Source organism: Ochotona princeps, chromosome 25, assembly GCF_030435755.1.
Source record: "Ochotona princeps isolate mOchPri1 chromosome 25, mOchPri1.hap1, whole genome shotgun sequence".
NCBI classification, from domain to species: Eukaryota; Metazoa; Chordata; class Mammalia; order Lagomorpha; family Ochotonidae; genus Ochotona; species Ochotona princeps.
The window spans coordinates 24,191,220-24,211,684 of record NC_080856.1 but is presented as its reverse complement, the minus strand read 5'-3'; the positions used below and the strand labels follow the sequence as shown (position 1 = coordinate 24,211,684).

The 20,465-nt window shown below is 37.5% G+C and overlaps 1 protein-coding gene across 19 annotated transcripts in view; it reads right to left on the bottom strand.

Annotated features, from left to right (window-relative positions):
- Nucleotides 1-20,465, bottom strand: part of KMT2C (lysine methyltransferase 2C) — a 227,018-nt gene that overhangs the window by 70,929 nt on the left and 135,624 nt on the right. For 18 of the 19 annotated variants that reach the window (XM_058655077.1, XM_058655078.1, XM_058655086.1 and 15 more), the window contains 6 exons: nucleotides 12,779-12,898; nucleotides 10,493-10,609; nucleotides 5,148-5,249; nucleotides 4,878-4,982; nucleotides 679-860; nucleotides 290-454 (listed from right to left, as the gene is read on the bottom strand). In XM_058655077.1, coding sequence (XP_058511060.1) covers nucleotides 290-454; nucleotides 679-860; nucleotides 4,878-4,982; nucleotides 5,148-5,249; nucleotides 10,493-10,609; nucleotides 12,779-12,898 — 791 coding nt within the window. The remainder of the gene's footprint in view (nucleotides 1-289; nucleotides 455-678; nucleotides 861-4,877; nucleotides 4,983-5,147; nucleotides 5,250-10,492; nucleotides 10,610-12,778; nucleotides 12,899-20,465) is intronic. The other variant, XM_058655093.1, reaches the window with a different exon arrangement.

Genomic DNA, 20,465 nt, shown 5'->3' with positions numbered 1-20,465 from the left:
TGAGGTCATTGTTAATGCTTAATAAAACAATTCAAAAACCTATAAGCAGAAAATGCACATATGCAAGCAATAATTCTACATCAAATTTCAAGAGATTCACAAACACTCAATATCCCAAAGGCAAAAATCTTGAGTCTGAAATTCAAAGCAGAAAATCTGTAATTTTCAAGTTGGCTAAAAATCTGGAGAGCTAAAGATCTTATTCCTTAAAGTTATGATTAAGGAAATACTTTCCAATTTCCTTAAGCTGACAGAGGGAAGCTTGCAAAGACAAGGAGCAGCTTAATACCTATCACACTGTCTGCACTGCAGAATCAGGTCCTCCTCGCGGTAGTTCCGGCAGCAGACGGGGCAGGAGGACAGGCTTGCACAAGGAGCACACTGCGTGTAGTTGTTCTGCCACTCACACCTCAGACCTGCAGATGTTGCACCACAGTGTCTGCACCAAACACACCTGAAATCCAAATTGCCCCAACAGTCTCAATTTTATTGACATACAGCTATTGTAATTCAGGAAGCTACATATAAGTAGAATAAGGTGAAATGATTACACAAATGAAGATTTTTTTGATAAGTATATCTCTCATGCTAGTTGTTTATAATGTGATTAAAACACATGTGGTATCAGAAAGTTCTGAACTCAAAAGTCTACCAAGGAAAACACAAATCCCAGAATACCATTTGCACTTCCAGCCTCCTTTGGGTACTGTCTGCAATGGAGGGTCTAGGCAATAGGTGTGGTAACTTATGTCACAGTCATCACACAGCAGGAGTCTTCCTGGGTCAGTCGCCTTCCCACAGGCCTCACACACGGTGCACTCAAGACACCTCCAACCTTTGCTAAGAACCACTTTAGAAATCTGTAAGAGAAACAATCAATCCACATTAATTTATAACTAAGAACTCATGTATCAGAGTATATAATAAGAAACTATATGTTAATGTGGTGATTATATAGCTAGAAGCAAAAAGGAAAAAACTAACTTAAAGAAAAAAGATTTACTTTTATTGGAAAGGCAGATATACAGAGAGAAGGAGAAACAGAAAGATCTTCCATCCGCTGGTTCACTCCTCAGTGGCTGCCAACAGCCAGAACTGAGCCAATCCAAAGCCATGAGTTGGGAGCTTCTTCAGGGTCTCCCACACAGGTGCAGAGTCCCAAGGACTTGGGCTATCCTCTACTGTTTTCCCAGGCCACAAGCAACAAGCTGGATGGGAAGTGGAGCAGCCAGGGCATGAATCCATATGGGATCCTGATCATGCAAGGCAAGTACTTTAGCAACTAGGCTACTGTGCCGGACCGAAAAATAACTTTTACTGAACAACTATTGTGGCCCTGTACAGGGCTGGGCATGTTTAAACACTTTCAAGAGTTCTTCAAAATAACAGCAATGAAAATATACATTAACGTCTCTTGTTAGTCCGTACAACCACGTTGTGGTTCAGATGAAAATTCCACCAATATACAACTACATGAGCTGATTTTAAGGAATTCATCTGCTTTTGACATTTGTGCATATTATAAAAATACTAAAATTGAAAGAGAAAAAAAAACACATCTAGTGTCTTGGAGAATTTTTATGCTGTGAAGCTAAGGACTCTTGAGTTTCAACTCTCTTCTCTTTTTTCCTGTCACAGAACAAAGTTTAGTGGAAAATTTATAAGCCAACAAGTAACACGGTAAGCTATCAAAGAAAAGATAAAACTTGAGCCCATGAGGAGTAAGAAAAACCTAAAGGCTACCAGAGGGAAAAATAAAGGGAGAAACTCAAAGGAACACCTACTAGGATGTCATCAAACTTCACAGCTCTGAATATTACAATCAAGTAACAGTATTTTTCAAACTACGATCTCTACAGTTCAAACCACTGCATACAAGGGAAGAACAGCTTTCAAACTCAACTCGTACTACTCTAATTAAGTCACTCACAGAAATAAAATACAGAATGAAATTGTAAAAGAACAAAAGGTAGATGCTGAATCAAGGAAGCAAGGTGCACAACAAAGGACATCAGTCCAGGTCCAGGGACATATGTGTAAGATACAAGGACAGTGTCTAACAGTGTGTTACAAAAAATACATTGCTGCAAAATAAACTTCTCTTTAATATTATTTATCATTACCTTTATAAAACACCCTTGTAATACATATAGCAGTTCTTTTATACTAGGTAAAAATGAATAATTACAAAGTTAATGAAAGGTGACAAGTAATTATTTTCTTCTGGTTGTTAAAAACAATAGTCAACAGTCTACACATAGCGTAGGAGGTAAGACACAGACATTGCACCATGAAAGTGCCTGGGTGTGACTTGCAGTTGTGGTTAGTAACTCCAGCTTCCCAGCAAGCAAAACCAGGCAGGCAGGGTAATGCTCAGATGGCTGCTCCCATGAGATCCCGGATTGCCTTCTGGATCATGGGTCTACCCCCAGCCCTAGCTGCTGTGGGCACTTGGACAATCTACCAGTGGCCGGGAACAATTTCCCTCCTCCCCTACTTTCTCTGTTTTTCCAAATTAAAAAAGAGAAAAACATTTAAAGCCATACTTTGCTTCTTGGACCTGATGCATGTACTTAACTATAATACTTCAACAATAACAACAACAACAAAACACATTTATTTATTTGAAAGGCAGAACTACAGAGAAAAAGAGAAGATACAAAGAGAGAGAGAAAGAGAGAGCACTCTCCAATCTGCTGAATGGAGCAGGCAGAAGACCCGAGCTACTTGTGAGTTCTCTCACACAAGTGGCAGGGGGCCAAGAACTTGAGCCATCTTTGACTAATTTCCTAGGCACCATAGCTGGGACTCTAATTGGTGCTCCATTTTAGGATGAAGGTGGCAGCTGAACTCATTATGAAACAAATAGGCTATTATTATCTCAAAAGCAGAGCTACAGAAGAAACAGAATGAGAGAGCAAGAGCCGAAAGAGGATGAGAACTCAGACAAACAGACTATATGGTCTGTCACAAATTCAGAATTGCCTACAAAAAAGCAGCAACAGACAAAACCAAATAGCATTGTGGGAGACCAAATGAAAGTCCCCACACCAGGAATTTTAAACTATATACCTTCATTCTTACTATGTTCTCTTTTATCAGACACATATTTTGTGGTCCTAAAGATTCAAGTTCTCAAGTTTACTCAATTTATATTCATTCTTTCTTTTTAAGATTTATTTATTTTTATTACAAAATCAGATATACAGAGAGGAGAGACAGAGAGGAAGATCATCCGTCCGGTGATTCACTCCCCAAGTGAGCCGCAACGGCCAGTGCTGTGCCGATCCGAAGCTGGGAACCTGGAACCTCTTCCGGGTCTCCCACGCGGGTGCAGGGTCCCAAAGCTTCGGGCCGTCCTCAATTGCTTTCCCAGGCCACAAGCGGGGAGCTGGATGGGAAGTGGAGCTGCCGGGATTAGAAATGGCACCCATATGGGATCCTGGGGCGTTCAAGGTGAGGTCTTTTAGCCACTAGGCCACGCCGCCGGGCCCAATTTATATTCATTCTTCAATATATCACAGATCCATACTCAATGAAATTACTCAAATTAGTCAAGAGCATCTGAGACCCAAATCGAACATGTTAGTATTTGTGTAATTTGCCCTCTCTGTAGTAGTTCAATCCTTTCAGTTTCTCTCTTAGCCTAATTATTAGCGCTCTACTTTTAAAAGCTCAAGTAGCTTTTAAAACAGACATATTTTATACTCTATATGGACAAACAGCTACCATTATGAAGAGATAATGCACACAAGTTGTTTGTCCCTCAGAAGAAACTAAAAAGACAGGAAAAATGTAGATATGGGACATCATGCAGTATAGGACTATACTTCTAGCAAGGAAAAAGCAATAAAGAATAAATTCTCCAGAAATTACTGGTGAATAGCATGCTACAAGTCCAAAAGGCCAAATCAGAACCCAAATCAAAACAAAAGAGTAACTCCTGGGAATTTCTGAACTGAAAAATTATCACAGCTCCGATGAGCCTGGAAGAAGTAAATCCCAAATAGCCAAGACTATAACGACACTAGTGAGTAAAGAAGGAATTCTATAGACACCCCTAAGTGCTGGGGCTTAAGGACACAGTAAACTGATACCAGACTGGCAGCTGCTGGAATAAAACAGAGTAAAACATTGCAGGGTGAGGAATACAGACCCTGGATTATTACTGAACCACACTACATATCAATGTGAAAACTGTCTTCCATTTTTCAGCTTTTAGGAAAAAGCATCGTTTTGCATATGGGTTGGTGGTAAGGAGAATGATTATGAGAAAGATTAGAACGGGTTAATGAATCTGTGGTAACTAAGCCAGTTATTCTCAACTTCTGTCATTAGCAGACAAAATAAACCAACTAAACACAATCCCTTAACAAAGACATTATAAACTATTTTAAAATAATTGCAAATTAAATGCAGGCACTTTTGACATACATTTTCCAAAAAAAAAAAAAAAAAAAGGTAGTGTTAACTACTACAGTTTTAAACTTCAGGTTTAAAAAAGTTACTTTCTTGAGCAAGAAAGCACTTCAAAAGCAAAAGTTTTTACATGCATACAGCACTCAAAACAAAATAATTATATAAATGGGATGTTTAGTAATGTAATGTCAGAGCTTAAAGTGCCTCAATTCCAGCATCTCATATAGACTCGCTTTATGCCTTGACTGCTCCACTTCTGATCCAACTTCTGGCCAGTAAGCCTGAGAAAAGCAGTGGAAGATGGTCCAAGTCCTTGATTCTGATCTCACAATTTCTTCTCTTCTCTCTCTCTCTCTGTCCCTCCCCCGCCCTTCCCTCCTGTCTGTGGGTGCACTATGGTACTCAGGAGATGTAGTCGGAGCAGGGGCATGCCTGCCAACCCATGGACGCATGTTTACCTTAATACTGACACAGTATGGATGATAACACTGACCACACTGAGAACAGGCAAGTAATCTTCCTTCTGCTCCTTGGCCAAAGCTGCCACAGACTACACACATATCCTGAAACAGAGAACACATCAATTACAAACTTCAAAGTAAACTAAACTACATAAGTTTTCATTTCACAATACCGTCCTCACTAACACAGCTTTGTAGCTAAATATCAGATGATTCCTGTGTCTACGGGATAATGCAAGTGTACAAAGACAAGCACGAAGTTCAAACCTGATGCAAAGTGAACTTGTCACCACTTGAAAACAATACAACAGTATTGTGCATAGAATTTTCCTCTTCGTCCTTATTTGATGAAATATCTGCAGTAGACACCTATGAAAAGTACATAAAATATGAAATTATATTTTCCACTTATATTACACTGAAAAGTTCCTTCAAATTTATGTTTGAAATATATAATTTTTCACAAGGTCTAGAATAGCAATCCCAACTTCTAAGATTAATGCCAAAACACTACCATAGAATCATGTAATGACTATGGGTCACCATTGTAATTCACTGAATTGCCTCTTTACAATTTCTAAAGATCAGAGTAATGCGAAAAACAAAACCTACCATCAGTAACCATTGAACACCTACAAACACTAAACTACATAAGTATGGAATACTTTTGTATACATATAATGTACACTACATAGTGTAAATAAAGAACTGCACTGTTAACCCACATGGAGATATGCTGTAAGCACAAGGTAAGCATGCAATGGTTTTCAAAGACATAGTACCAGTAAAAAAATAATGTAAAAATTACATTACCTACATATATATTACAAGTAGAAGTGGTATATTAACATGAATATAAGTCAAACGATACACATTAAAGTTAATTTCATCTTTTCATCCAAACTTTTTAATGCAGTTACTAGGAAGTCTTAAATTGCATATCTGGCTCAAATTACGTTTCTAATGAATGTGACTTCCTTACAATATTATTTAGAAAAATATATCAAACTTTCAAAATTAACCAAAAGATTATCAACCAAAATTTGTTTCTTGACTTCATTATATTTAACCAAACCAATGAATCTGCATGTCAAAACTGTCTCAAAGAAAACTCAACATCAAGATAGACTCAAACTTAATTCTATGAGAATTTAGTAAATATTTCAAACATCGCACTTTTCAGAAGAAAAACAATGTTTTTATACTTAGTTTACGAAGCCAGCATATTACCAAAATCAGTGAGATTGCCAAAAAAAATCACACTACTAACAAATTTCTAATGAACACAGCTAACTGAATGCAACAATATATAAATAATAGAAAGTTCCATAGCCAAGTTGAGTTTGAACCCAGAAATGCAAGACTGTATCAACATAGAAAATATCAATCAATGAAAATCACCTTATTAACAAAGGATTACATAACAAAAATTTTCTAACTATTCCCTAAAAAAAAGATAATATACTAATTAGCTTACTAGTGGTAATCATTTAACAATATCTAATCATTATTTTTATATCAAAACATTTTGCACCCCCTTAATACATAATTTTTGTTAATTATCTCAATAGTCAGAAGCAAAAAATTTTGAAGGACTTAGTCATCTCTAAAGATGCAATTCAATTATAAGAAAATAATGATCAATCAAATGGAGCCGTCAAACTAATTCAGCATGTCTATTAAAATCAACAACAAAAAGTGGACTAACACAAGACTGGGAAAAAGATACATCAAAAACAGGATTATTGTTATTCTGATCCAATCACTTCTACTTAACACTGTCTGAAAGGTTACGGTGAATGCCACAAAGAATGAACAGAAACAAAAACATCTACAAAATCATAAAGTTGCATTTGACACAACATACAATATCTTCTACATTAATTAAAAACATAAGCAGAAGTATTAACTGTTGAGTATTAAGTTTCCAGAACACAAGATCAACATACAAAAATGAGTTCAATTAAATATGTAAGAAACTAATTCTCAGCATCTGAAATGAACGAGCACTCATTGGGTCGAGTCTGAGGACATGGGTCAGGAGGCCTGGGTCCCACACCAGACTCGCTTGAGTCACGTCTCAGCCTGCCTCCTCACACAGAATCCAAGAGGCAAGTCAGAGCTTCACTGGGAGTTCCTGGGTGGGATTCCCAACTCCCAGCATTTTGTGGGGAGGTAGGGTGCAGGCATTTGGGGAATGAATCTCTGTATAGGAGTTATATCTGTTTGCCTCACAAAAAAATAAAAGGCAACCAAGACAACATGTGCATTAACATAGCATAAAATGGAACACCTAAGAATAGAATCAAGACAACAGTCAAACTCATGTATGGTGAAAGTTACAGCACATCACTGAGGTAACTGAAGCCCTACTAAAATGTAGAAGAAAACACATATGCAATTTAAAGAAATAATACTTTTCTCCAAATTGAACTTCAGTTTGAACATATATGCATACATCAGAAAGTTCAAGCAGGAATAGAACTGCACGATATACATGTGCACTGTTGCAAAAAAATTCTAACGTTGTGTACAGTATTTCTATAATATGTTTGCTATGAACAGTCTTAATAAATCTAAGCAAGATTCTAGAAATTATAGAAATGAACAAGCTAATCTAGCATCCATACAGAAATCCAAAGGGATTCAAATACATTCCAACTAACCTCAAAACGGTGGAAATTAGAAAAACTAGCAATGCTTTGATTTCAAGACTTATTGTAAAATAGAAATAATTAGGTTAATATAGTACTGACCTATAGATAGAGACAATGCCATAAGTGAACCACAAAAATTACAAAAATGGGTCCACACACAATTTCCAAGAATAACGCACAGGCAGTTCAGAGAAACAGCGTTGTTAACTTCATTTCTGCAGACCTATGTCAACCTGGATCACAGACTTACAGACGCAAACTAAAGCAACCAATGTCTCCAAGGAGGAACTATGCAAATATATTTCAGACATCAGAAGCACAATTAATAGCAAATTAAGATGCCAAACTTCATGAATTATAAACATTTACTCTTGCAATAACAGGTGCAAGAAAGTAGAAAGATATCACAAAATGTATGACAATATTTACACACATGGAAGAACTTGTGTCCAAGATATTAAGAATATTGCAAGCTAACTTTAGTACCATCACTCAAATTTCAAACAGGCTGAAGATTCGAAAAGTAACTAACAAATGATGGATAATCAAATTTTTGTCAAAAATTTTGTCCTCATAAAAGAAACTTAAACTTAATTCTCGTGAATTAAAGAAATATTTTTATATTTTAATTTATTCATTTAGCATCTAACAGCAACAAACTACAAACATATGCAACAGCATGGATGAAATTTGAACTGTAGTAAATGCAACAACCATACCAAAAGGAGCATACTCTGTGATTCCACTTTTATATAAAATTTTAGAAAAATGAAACTACTATAAACCCAGTGAATTGTGGAGCAGACACTACTTAGACTAGTGCCAGCTGAAGAGAGTGGAAGGATCACAAGAGGCATAAAGAAAAAAATTTTTTTAAGATTTTATTTATTTGTATTGGAAAGTCAGATACATAGAGAGAAAAAAATCTTCCATCCGTTAATTCACTCCCCAAGCAGCCGCAATGGGCAGAGCCATGCTGATTTGAAGCCAGGAGCCTGTAGCCTCTTCTGTGTCTCCCACATGTGTGCAGGGTTCCAAGGCTTTGGGTAGTCCTTCATTGCTATCCCAGGCCACAAGCAGGGAGCTGGATGGGAAGCAGGGCTGCCGGGATTAGAACTGGTGCTCATATGGGATCCTGACACACGCAAGCCGAGGACTTTTGCCACTAGGCTACAGCACCAGGTCAGCATGAAGAAATTTTGAGGTTGAAGTATTCACTGTTCACTGTGAAATGACTTGAAGGCATGCACAGATACAAGACAACTTAAGAGAACTACACAAAAAAGCAAAGAGATACTTCGAGGCACACCACATAAAGCTTCCAGCTACAAACCACCATCTTGCTTGTGCCAGCTCAGTTCCTTACTAAAGCATCCAGGGAAAGGAACTGGCAGGTGGCTCAGATGTGTGGGCCTCCACCCACATAAGAAACCAGAAAGAAGCCCCTGGGCTCCTGGCTTCAGCTGGTCCAGCCCCAGGTGTTGTGGCCATTTGGGAAGTGAAACAGCAGACAAAAGACATCTCTTTTCCTTTCTCCTCTCTGTGTAACTATACCTTTAAAATAAAATCAATCATTAAACACACACACACACACACACTCCACTTTTTTCCAGCTTCCTGAAAACCAGCCATGGGAAGCAATAATGGCCCAAATGCTTGGCCCTTGTATACACCTGGGAGACCTAAATGGAGTTCCTTTCCGGCTTCAGCCTGGCAAAGCCCTGGTGGTATGACCGTTCGGGGAGTGCAAAGGCTGAAACCTTACTCATGTTCGCACTTTCTCTGTGACTCTTTCAAATAAATATTAAAAAAAAAAAAGTACACATGAAACTGCATTGCTTACCCACTATTAAACTATACAAGAATTAATCAGGTTTTTTTTTGGGGGGAGGGGGTGTTACTGCCTTTAACAAAACAAAAACAAAGTAACAGAATCCAGTATTATTTGTCTGTGGTGTAAAAGTCATATCAAATGATGTTACAACTTTATAGAAAAGCTGGAAAAACAAGGGTAAAAGTTTTAAATAAACTGACTTATAAATAATTTATCACTTTTACTCAACACGCACACATAAAATCCTACAGAAAAATATTTAGAATTTGAAACAAGATTTTCAATTTCTACATAAAATATATATATATTGTATTCAAAAGGCAGATTTATAGATTTGTAAATCTGCCTTTTCAATAAAAGTAGATAAATCTTTTATTGGAAATGTTGATGAGAAAATATTTATGAATATTATTATAAATCATCAAAACTAGTCATAAAATCTTACACATTTCTGGAGTCCACTCTCACCTAAAACATTTCTATTGTTTTGGCAAAATGCATTTATTTGAAAGACAGAGATATTTCGCTGGTTGTTGTCCCAAATGATCACACCACCTTAGACTGGTCCAGGCTGAAGAGAAGAGCCCAGAACTTCTTCTGCGATTTCCATTTGTGGGGAGAACTCAGCAACAATTTGATCTTGTTGTTTTCAAAATGGCTTAGAAGGGAGCTGGACTGGAAGTGGGATAGTCAGAATCCAAGCCAGCATAGGACACGGGATGCAAGCGGTAGCTTAATGCACTGTGCCACCAAATCCTCTAGCCACTGACATCAACTCCAACCAAAAACTGCAAACACCAACCTAATCAAACTTTCCAAACATATTCACTAATATAACAAAGATTTGTTCCCTTTTTTCAAATAAAAGAACAAATGTGTTACTTGATGACTTTCCCTAAAAGTCTGAAAGAACGTCAAAGCTAATGGTAAAAAATGAGAGATAAAAGTTTGAGGAAATAGAAACTATGACAGTAGCCTGGTCAGAAACTAGAAGAGACAGAGTACAATAAAAATTCTACTCTATTTATGGGACTTTCAGGGTCTAATTAATTTATTATAAATGAATCTATCGTCAATTGATATTTACAGAATACAGCAGAAGTAACTAAGGTGCTCCTTACCCCAGGTAATACAACAGCTCCAATCCCACTCTTTAGTTTGGACCTGCCCCTGCCGCCGCGTCCCGACAGTCCTGCCCCACGAGGTCTGCGCTTCCCTGGAAATCCAGAACCACGGCCCTAGATAACAGATAGGGGAAAATCGACATTGCATAAACATCCCAACGGCAGTAAGAAAAAACATTTTATGAAATTTTATTCAAACAGTTCCTTTTGTTTTGATTTAGGTGGTAACTATTAAGAGACAAGATTATTTGTATCATTAAATAAGTACAAATATTCCACAATTAAAATACAAATGCAAAATTATTATAATCTTACAAATTGTATTATCGTTTTGAAATTTCACCATTAGCAGGCCTTATTATTTTTCCATTCCCATTTCCTAGTCCTACATTCTAGATAGCTTTAAAAAAATAATTCAAAAAAAATTTTTTAAAATAATTCAGACATTTCAATGTACAATGAAGTACAATCAATATTAAGAAAATTAAGGAAGAACTCTTGCTAACAGATCTTTCAGCAATGATGTTAACAGGTAACATTCTGATCTAAGATCTCTTTTATTTTCAAGGTTTATTTTTTTTTCCGGTTATTCTACTTTAGAAACCTGTGTAACTAAGGGATAAAATGGTTCAAGGTCACACTGTATGAAAATTAATTCTGCTAGCATACAATAATCTTGTCAATAAAATTAAGTCAATTTCCATTACTAATCAATAACATTCTATGAATGGAACAGAACTATCTCATTTTACCACAGTATTTAAATTATAGCAAGGCCGACAAAAGGATGAAAATATTGATATAAGCCATTTGGACAGTAAGTGCCTGATATAAAAATAATTCATCCAACCTTACCCAACACAAGAAGAAAATTCTATGGGAAAGCATACTACATTCCCTGACAATTTAAATCCTAAGCACCAGGGCTTGTGAAACTAGTCTCTTGCACACATGCATTCTTAAGTATTATTCCCTGATTATTAAAATAATCAGAAAAATCCTCTCAGGTTCCCACTCCAACCCAACCTGCCAAGTTAAATATCACATTGCAGTTTCAACTACTATCATTTATCATAGTTTAAAATGTTCAGCAATTCATTCTCTAATTAAAATGCTTTCCATGCTAAAAAATAGATGGCTATCAGTATTATATGCATAAAACAATAGGTGTGAACAAAAGAAAGGGAGAAATCTTTCTCCCTTATCAACTTTAATAAGCACAGCAATTCTCTCTCCTGGACATCCCTCACACACTCTCCCCTTCCACCTTTCAGAGGCCACAAGCACCTCTGAACAACAGACAGATGTGGATTTGCTTATTTTAAGTAAATGAAACTATTATGAAGACTAGAGCTATTTCTCTGTCCAATATCAAACAATACAGATACAAACAGGTGAAAATTGGTGGTCATTTTTATACTCCTGTAACAAACATTTATATCTAGATGATCAGAGTTCTTCTAATGAGAGAAAATAAATACAATCTAGAACTGCTTATAAAATCCTGATTAGTTCATACCAATTTATTCCAGAATTACATTAAATAAAGGAGATCAAGAGAAATTTTTTCTCCACTCAATTAAGCATTTTCATTGATACGATATTCAATGCTTCTTCAAACTTTTTTCTAATTCAAGATACATTAAATTACCTCAACAATTAGGAGAATCATTCCCCAAAGACATGGGGAAAAACTAAAGCAACTTGGAGGTTTTTTTTTTTTTTTTTTTAAAGATTTATTTTATTTTTATTACAAAGTCAGATATACTGAGAGGAGGAGAGATAGAGAGGAAGTGGAGCTGCCGGGATTAGAACCAGCAGCCATATGGGATCAAGGCGAGGACCTTAGCCACTAGGCCACACTGCCAAGCCCATCTTGGAGGTTTTTAATACAATGAAATATGCTGCAATTGTGGTACTTCCTCTCAACTAGCAACTTAAAGAGATTAATGTATTCTATTCTAAGTAATAGCATTTTATGAATTTGTCAAGAAGCAATCCTTTAATTATTTTTTGGCTTACTTGCCACTCACAGAAATCTTCTAATTACAACAAAATAAATCAACCACAAAAAAGTATTAAAATACACTATTATAACTGCAATGTAACTTCACCCTAGTCCAGTCTGTCAAAGGTAAGCAAGTTGTTTTTCATGTTTTTAGCTTACTAAAGTGACTCTGGAAGTTGAATCTAGAAAAAAAAAAAAGCTTAATTTTTAACATTTAATGGGATAAAGCGGACCAGCAATAAATGATACATGAATGTAAATGCAATTTTATTTACCACTTTGAGGCTCCAAATGGCACTGCCAGGAAGCTGCCTGGGTTTAAAAGTGTCCCGACCTTCTGAAATGTCTGGGGACCAGGAGGGTGGGCTCACTGTATTATGGGTACTCCAAGCCCCCTAGGATATGGTAGGTGAGAAAATAGATGTAGAAAACTCAGCAACATAAAAGATCAAAGCCAGCAACTAAGGAATTTTAGAACAGCAAAAACAAATGCAAACGTATGGAAATTTAGGACAAATTGCTTCATGAAAGGGGCTAAAAATCTTATCTTCAGGGAATTAGGAAGTTTTCCCTGTGGAATCAGCACTACCATCACAGGCTTGACTTCATGAACTGCAATTTTACAACCAAAATTAACATCAATCACACTCTATCTAAGAATTAACATTAGAAGAAACTATCTGACCATTTGTTCTAGGAAGTATCATTCCACTGAAAAGCAGTAAACAGCTAACCTTAGAGAATCCTACACTTTCTTGTTTACAATCAAATCACCAATATAAAAATGTTAATCCAAAACATGCACGATCAATTGACATACACATTCAATGGCTGAGTGTTAAGTTTATAACCTCTAAATGCAAAAGCCATTTGCAGGTTTGAGTATTCTTTTTTTTTTTTTATTTAGGGAAATGAGTGTTTGTTTTTTTTTAAGAGATTACCCCCAAGGGCCCAATTGGAAAATCAGAAAAATTTTAAAGCAAATTGTCCCAAATTTACAAATTAAATCTGATAAATTACACAGGAAATAGTATATTAAAGTAATTAAAATAAAACTAAAGCTTTTTACTTAAAATAACATTTAGCAATAATCTACACTAACCTGATGAAGATGCTAAACAGCATTAAAAAAAAATTATTTCCACAAAGTAACATTTCAGATAACACAAAACAAATGCCAAACAATAAGATATATCAAATTATATAATTCAACAATACGTACTACAATTTCACCAATAACCAAAACTTGAAGTACACTGTACTTACCAGTTCAAGAATATAATGAAACTAGCAAGTAATATCCCAGTAAGTACAAAAAGATACCACTCGAAATTAAAACGGACACCACACACTGACTACTCTGTCAAGGAGGTGTTTGAGCAGACACCAGATATTGACTACTCCATCAAGGAGGGGAGTTTCAGGGTAATTACAGAAAGGAGAGGTCAGTTTCCCTTTGGATTTATAAACTCAATCCACACACATCCAAATCCAGCAAAGGCAACTCTCATTCTCTGTAGCACTTCTTTTTAAAACTTCTCCAGAATTATTCAGGTTTTCAAGCTGACTATCAAACCTCTAGAAGTTTTTCTCCAGCAACTCTATCCTGAATTCTCAGGGCCAGCAGCCCAATGGTGGCCCCGACTCTTTCTCACCCAGTATGCTGCTACCACAGGGCTCTGTGTTCTCACAGTCAAGTCTTTCTCCATAAGGTAGCCAGGGGAAAGTTTTAGAAATGCTGGACAAGCAAATTACCATCCTACTATATATAATCCCTTCCATTGCTTCTCAGTGCACTTAAAGAAAAGAAACTTTTTCCCCAAAGCCCCTCTACTATCTCACCCTGTGTAGGCATGCCCCAGGCCCAGCCTGGTTTCCCTGCTTCCACATTAAAAAACCCTTTCTTGGCACTCCAGATCAACCACCTTCCTGATTTTTTAAGTTTATGGATACCATTTCACATGTCACTGTGAATCAGCATTTGGGGTTTTCTACTGCTATTCAGTGGTTGAAGTGGGAGCAAGAGAGACAGATACAGTTCTCTAGTCTCACTGATTTTCAATGAGGATATGTGGTTAGTGCACATCTTAAATTCCTTTCAGTGTTATCTGTGAGGAGACAGTTCTCAAAACATATCATAAAAAGTCATACTGTAACACAGAAATTACATGAAATAACTCAGACATATGAACTTTCTGGTGATTATGTATTATTCATCATAAGTTAGCTGTGATGCCAGAATGTTATTTCATTTCAAAAAGCATTTACATTTCATATAACATGAATACACCCAATGAAGGGATTTAAAAGATAAAGAATATTTGGATGTCATTTCAGGGATAATTAGGAAACCACTCAACTGCTATTAAGAATTTATATAACAAAAGCTAAGATAATTACATTATGAATTTTACTAAGTATATTATAACACACTGGAAAAGAGATTAGGTACAATTTTATAGACACTGAAGAAAAATCATGATTATGTATAAATGTTGCGACAAAAAAATTACCCTATACATTCTTTAGACCAAAACTAAAATACAGCTATACTTATCAATGTCTAATTATAAATCATTGGTCAGATCCCAGCTATGATTTAATTTTAAAAACTTACATAAACCATTCAGAAAAGGTTAGCTGCCCAGTAAGTCCCTAAGCCATGTGGCTATTAAAGAATCTAAGTTAGGGAAGGTGAAAACACCTCACCAGACAGAAAGACGATCAGTGAAATAAGAAAAACATGATAGACAGCTGAAGTGTAAAACTTGTCTATTCATTAGATGAACAAACACCTCATGTTTATGCTTTACAGAATCCTAAGTCCCACATACAAAACGTTCAACCTATTGTTCCACAATGCTGATCACCACATATCCTGTTCAAAGGTCTCCTTATATAAGTCCTAAATATCTGTAAAACAATTACATGACTTTGAATTTGGAACTACTACATACTGCATTTACTGTGACCAGTGTCCCAGAGTCCAGTACTACAGTTACTTTGGAGTGGTATTTCATGAACAGAAGTTACAAAGCAAGTTATTTGGTTTCAGGTCCATTATGACAGCACAACATTTAATGCCTGATTATTACAGTTCCTTAACTCTCCATTCTAAACAACATTCTATTCTCATCATGGACTGGCATGACAGCACAACAAGTTAAACTTCTGATTGCAATGCTAGCATCTAATGTGGGTGCCAACTCAAGACCAGGCTGTTACACGTATAACAGAGCCCCCTGCTAATGTCCTGGGAAAACAACGGAGGATAACTTTAAACCAAAACCAAAACCAAAACAAAACAAAAACCACCAACAACAAAACAGATGATACCCCAAACCCTTGCCAGCCTGCACCCACAGAGACCAAGGAGGAGCTCGACTCCAGCCATTGTGGCCAGCTGGGGAGTGAAACAATGCACAGAGGAAGATTGATAACTCTCTGACATTTCAAATAAAAAAAAAATGTGGTGGCATTTGCTACATGATCATTACACTAGGTACATTATCATTTAATTATAATAACCATAAGGAGTAGTTTTAGAGAGTAAGGCACAATTCATAATTAAAGGCCAACAGGGAGACAATAATTTCAATCTTAGCAATTACACTATAAACAATACAGAGCACTTAAAAGTTGTTTTTTAAAAGGTAGAATTGGTATTTAAACTATAATAATACCTACAGAAATAGCTGTTGATTCTATGTTGAAATTTTAAATTTTCCTTAAAGAACAAGATTTTTACATGAGTTCTTCAAAATGCTTACAGAAAAATAAGTCGAAAAAAATAGTAGATCCCAAGATACATTTTCTAATACATAGATTCCACCTTTTAAGGATCCAAGAAAGCACAACTACAATAACTACCCACAGTGGGGTGTTTTGCTTTAATGAAATCTGCTTCTTAAATAACAAGCAATGTTTCAGAATTCACATTTATCTTAAAAGCTGGATATGAAATAATCAAAATGTGCACTGAAACAGCTTATTAAGAATTAAGTTTAAAATTGTATAAATGTTTAGTTCTCCAGTTAACATACTGGTAAAGACATCCCTGCATTGGACAGCTTGTCACCGAGCTCACACGCTGCCCCATGCAGGGGATAAATAGACTGAGTCTATTTAGGGCTTCAGCTCAGCCCAGTCCAGGTGGTTGCAGGTACCCAGGAAGTAAACCAGTAAATTGGAGCCTTTTATTTGTCAGCACATAACCATAATTGTTAACATTGTTATCAGAAAAATAGCAATATTGGAGCTGATGGGGTGGCACAGCATACTAATTTTCAGCTTACGTTGCCAGCATTTAATATGGGTGCCAGTTTGAGTCCTGGCTGTTCTATTTGTAATCTGCATCCCTGCTAATGGCCTGGGAATGCAGCAAAAGATGGCCCAAATCCTTGGGTCCATGCATCCATGTGGGAGACCCTGAACAATCTCCTGGCTCCTGGCTTCAGAATGGCCCAGCTCCAGCCACTGCAGCCATTTGGGGAATGAGGCAAAGGATGGATAATCTCCCTGTCTCTCCCCTTCTCTTTCTACAACTCTTAAGTAAAAGAAAACTTTAAAAAGAAAAATAGCATTGTGGTTTCAGATATGTGGTTTAACTGCCTCTCCTGTGATGCTACACCCCATACAGACATCACAGTTCCATTCGGAGTGACTCCATTTCTAATCCAACTCCCTGCTAACATGACTGGGAAAGGAAGAGAAGATGGCCAGAATGCTGGGCCCCTGCACGGATGTGGGAGACCTGAAGAAGTTCCTGGCTCCTCTGGCCCAACCCCAGCTGTAGCAGCCACATAGGGAATAGATCAGTGAAAGGAAGATCTCGGTCTCTCCCACTTTCTGTAAATCCACCTTTCAAATAAACAGCAACAGTGACAACAAAAAGAAGTTTATGTGAATGCATCTACATTCAGAATCTGACAAGCGAGGCTGGCATAGTGGGATAGCAAGTTAAGCTGCCTGCAAAAATACTGGAGCAAGTCTGCTGCTCCACCTGAGATTAACTCCTTGGTAACTGTTCCATTAAAGCAGGGCAAGATGGCTCACATACTTGGGACCCTGTCACCCAAGTGGATGACCAAGACAGACTTTTGGCTCCTGGCTTTGGACGGATACACACTTGACTATTGTGGCCATTTCTGAGAGTAAACCAATGAATGGAATAGCTCTGACACTCCCTCTGTGTCATTCTGCCTTCAAATAAATTTTTAAAAATTCTTTGATAACAATCAGAGATGGTATACTAAGAAACTACTGTAAGAAACTACTGACTCGTATCTGATCAAAAAACGATATGTAAGAAACTACTAACTCGTATCTGATGAAAAAAAAATAAACACAATCCACTACAGCTCATTCTAGAGGATGATTCTGCACACACAGCAATAGAATGACAATAGTGTGATCATCTGAAAGATTTCACTTAAAATCCAATTGTGGGGCCCGGCGGCGTAGCCTAGCGGCTTAAAGTCCTCACCTTGAACGCCCTGGGATCCCATATGGGCGCCGGTTCTAATCCCGGCAGCTCCACTTCCCATCCAGCTCCCTGCCTGTGGCCTGGGAAAGCAATCGAGGATGGCCCAATGCTTTGGGACCCTGCACTCGCGTGGGAGAACTGGAAGAGGTTCCTGGTTCCCGGCATCGGATCGGTGCAGCACCGGCCGTTGCGGCTCACTTGGGGAGTAAATCACTGGACGGAAGATCTTCCTCTCTGTCTCTCCTCCTCTCTGTATATCTGACTTTGTAATAAAATAAATAAATCTTAAAAAATAAAAAATTCAGGCCCGGCGGCGTGGCCTAGCGGCTAAAGTCCTCACCTTGAAAGCCCCGGGATCCCATATGGGCGCCAGTTCTTATCCCGGCAGCTCCACTTCCCATCCAGCTCCCTGCTTGTGGCCTGGCAAGGCAGTCGAGGACGGCCCAATGCATTGGGACACTGCACCTGCGTGGGAGACCCGGAAGAGGTTCCAGGTTCCCGGCTTCCCGGATTGGCGCGCATCGGCCCATTGCGGCTCACTTGGGGAGTGAATCATCGGATGGAAGATCTTCCTCTCTGTCTCTCCTCCTCTGTGTATATCTGGCTGTAATAAAATGAATAAATCTTTTAAAAAAAATTCAATTGTGGTACAAAAGCAATTATAGCATGTGACTGCAACGAAATGTAACTGATAAAAAATAATAAACTTGGGCCCAGTGCAGTTTCCTAATGGCTCAAGTCCTCACCTTGCATGAGCCAGGATCCCATATGGATGCTGGTTCTAATCCTACTGGTTCTAATCCCTGTTCCACTTCCTGTCCAGCTATCTGCTTGTGACCTAGGAAAACAGTCAGGGATGGTCCAAAGCCTTGGAATCCTGCACCCGCGTGGGACCCTGAAAAGGCTCCTGGCTTCGGATCAGCTCAGCTCCAGCCATTGCTGCCACTTAGGGAGTGAATCATTGGACAGAAGATCTTCTCTTTCCTCCTCTTTGTGTATGAGTTTCCAATAAAAATAAATAAATCTCTGGTGCATTTACAGAGGCCCGTCGTCAGAGCCTAGTGGCTAAAGTCCTTGCCTGAAAACTTGGGACCCCGCACCCGCGTGGGAGATCTGGAGGAGGCTCCTGGCTCGTGGCTTCGGACAGCTCAGCTCCGGTTGTTGTGGCTGCTTGGGGAGTGAAGCAGCAGATGGGAGATCTTTCTGTCTCTCCTTGTCTTTGTAAATCTGACTTTCCAATAAAATAAATAAATCTTGAAAGAAAGAAAGAGCAAGAGAGAGAGAGTGAAAAGAGAGAAAAGGAAGGGAGGGAAGGATAAATTCGATTTGCAGAGACAGAGAGAGGATCTTCTGTCTGCTGATTTACTTCCCAGGTGGCTGCGGTGACTGGAGCCGAGCTGATCCAGAGCCAGGATCCAGGGGCTTCTTCTGGGTCTCCCATACTGGCCAAGGTGCCAAGTGTGCCATCCTCTGATGCTTTTCCGGGCCACAAGTGGGGAGCTTGAGAGTACATGGAGCAGCCAGCACACAAGCTGGTGCCCTTGTGGGATCCAGGTGCGTATATTTTCTGAAATGATAGTTCTTTAAGACAGAGAGTCTCTCTCTTTTTTATTATATATGTTTTAAAATAGTTTTGTTTCAGGAAAGAATTCTACACAGACATTAAATCTTGCAACTAGAAATTAAAACTTAAAACTGGATATTATGTTGCTAACTAAACACAAATTCTGAAGAAATAAAATATACTAACATTTCAATAGCTAAGGCTATGAAGAGAATTGGCTGTCCTTTTAAAATGCACATTTTATCTTAAAAAGTGAAAAGGAAATAGCACTGAAATATAATGCTGCAAATTAGCTGCCGTGCAAATGACTAAATGGATCTGAAAGTTTTTCTGAAAGCTTTTTCCTTGTCAAAAGAGAAAAAATAGGTTTTTATTAAAATAAACAAAAAGAAAACATCTCACTACAATTTTACTCTTAATATTATTAACATTGTATATTGTCAGAAATTTGCTTTACAAACAAGTTATATAATTCTATAAGGGAAAATGACTTTATTGGATACGGTTTTATCAACTTTTCTGTTATGAATAACATCTACTTCAGCATATGTTTATTTATACATGCTATTTTTCAAAAGCTGAATAATCCCTCATTCTTTGTGAAAGTTATGTTTTACTTTAATCAAACCTTAGTGTTGGGTCTGTTTGTTTTCATGTTTTACTATTATAATAAATGCTTTCAAATAAAAAAATAATAAACTTGGTTCATAAACTAATGGAGTGTAATTAAAGGACGATATCTTTGTAAACTTAACACAATGAAGACATGAAGAATTTGTCAAAAAGTACTTAAAAATAGTATCTACGTTTTGGAAAACTTTATTGGACATTTTACAGTAAGTAATATTTCATAGCTACTGGTTGGCTGGTTGGTTGGTTGGTTTTGGAAGGCACACAGATCAAGAGCAGAGGT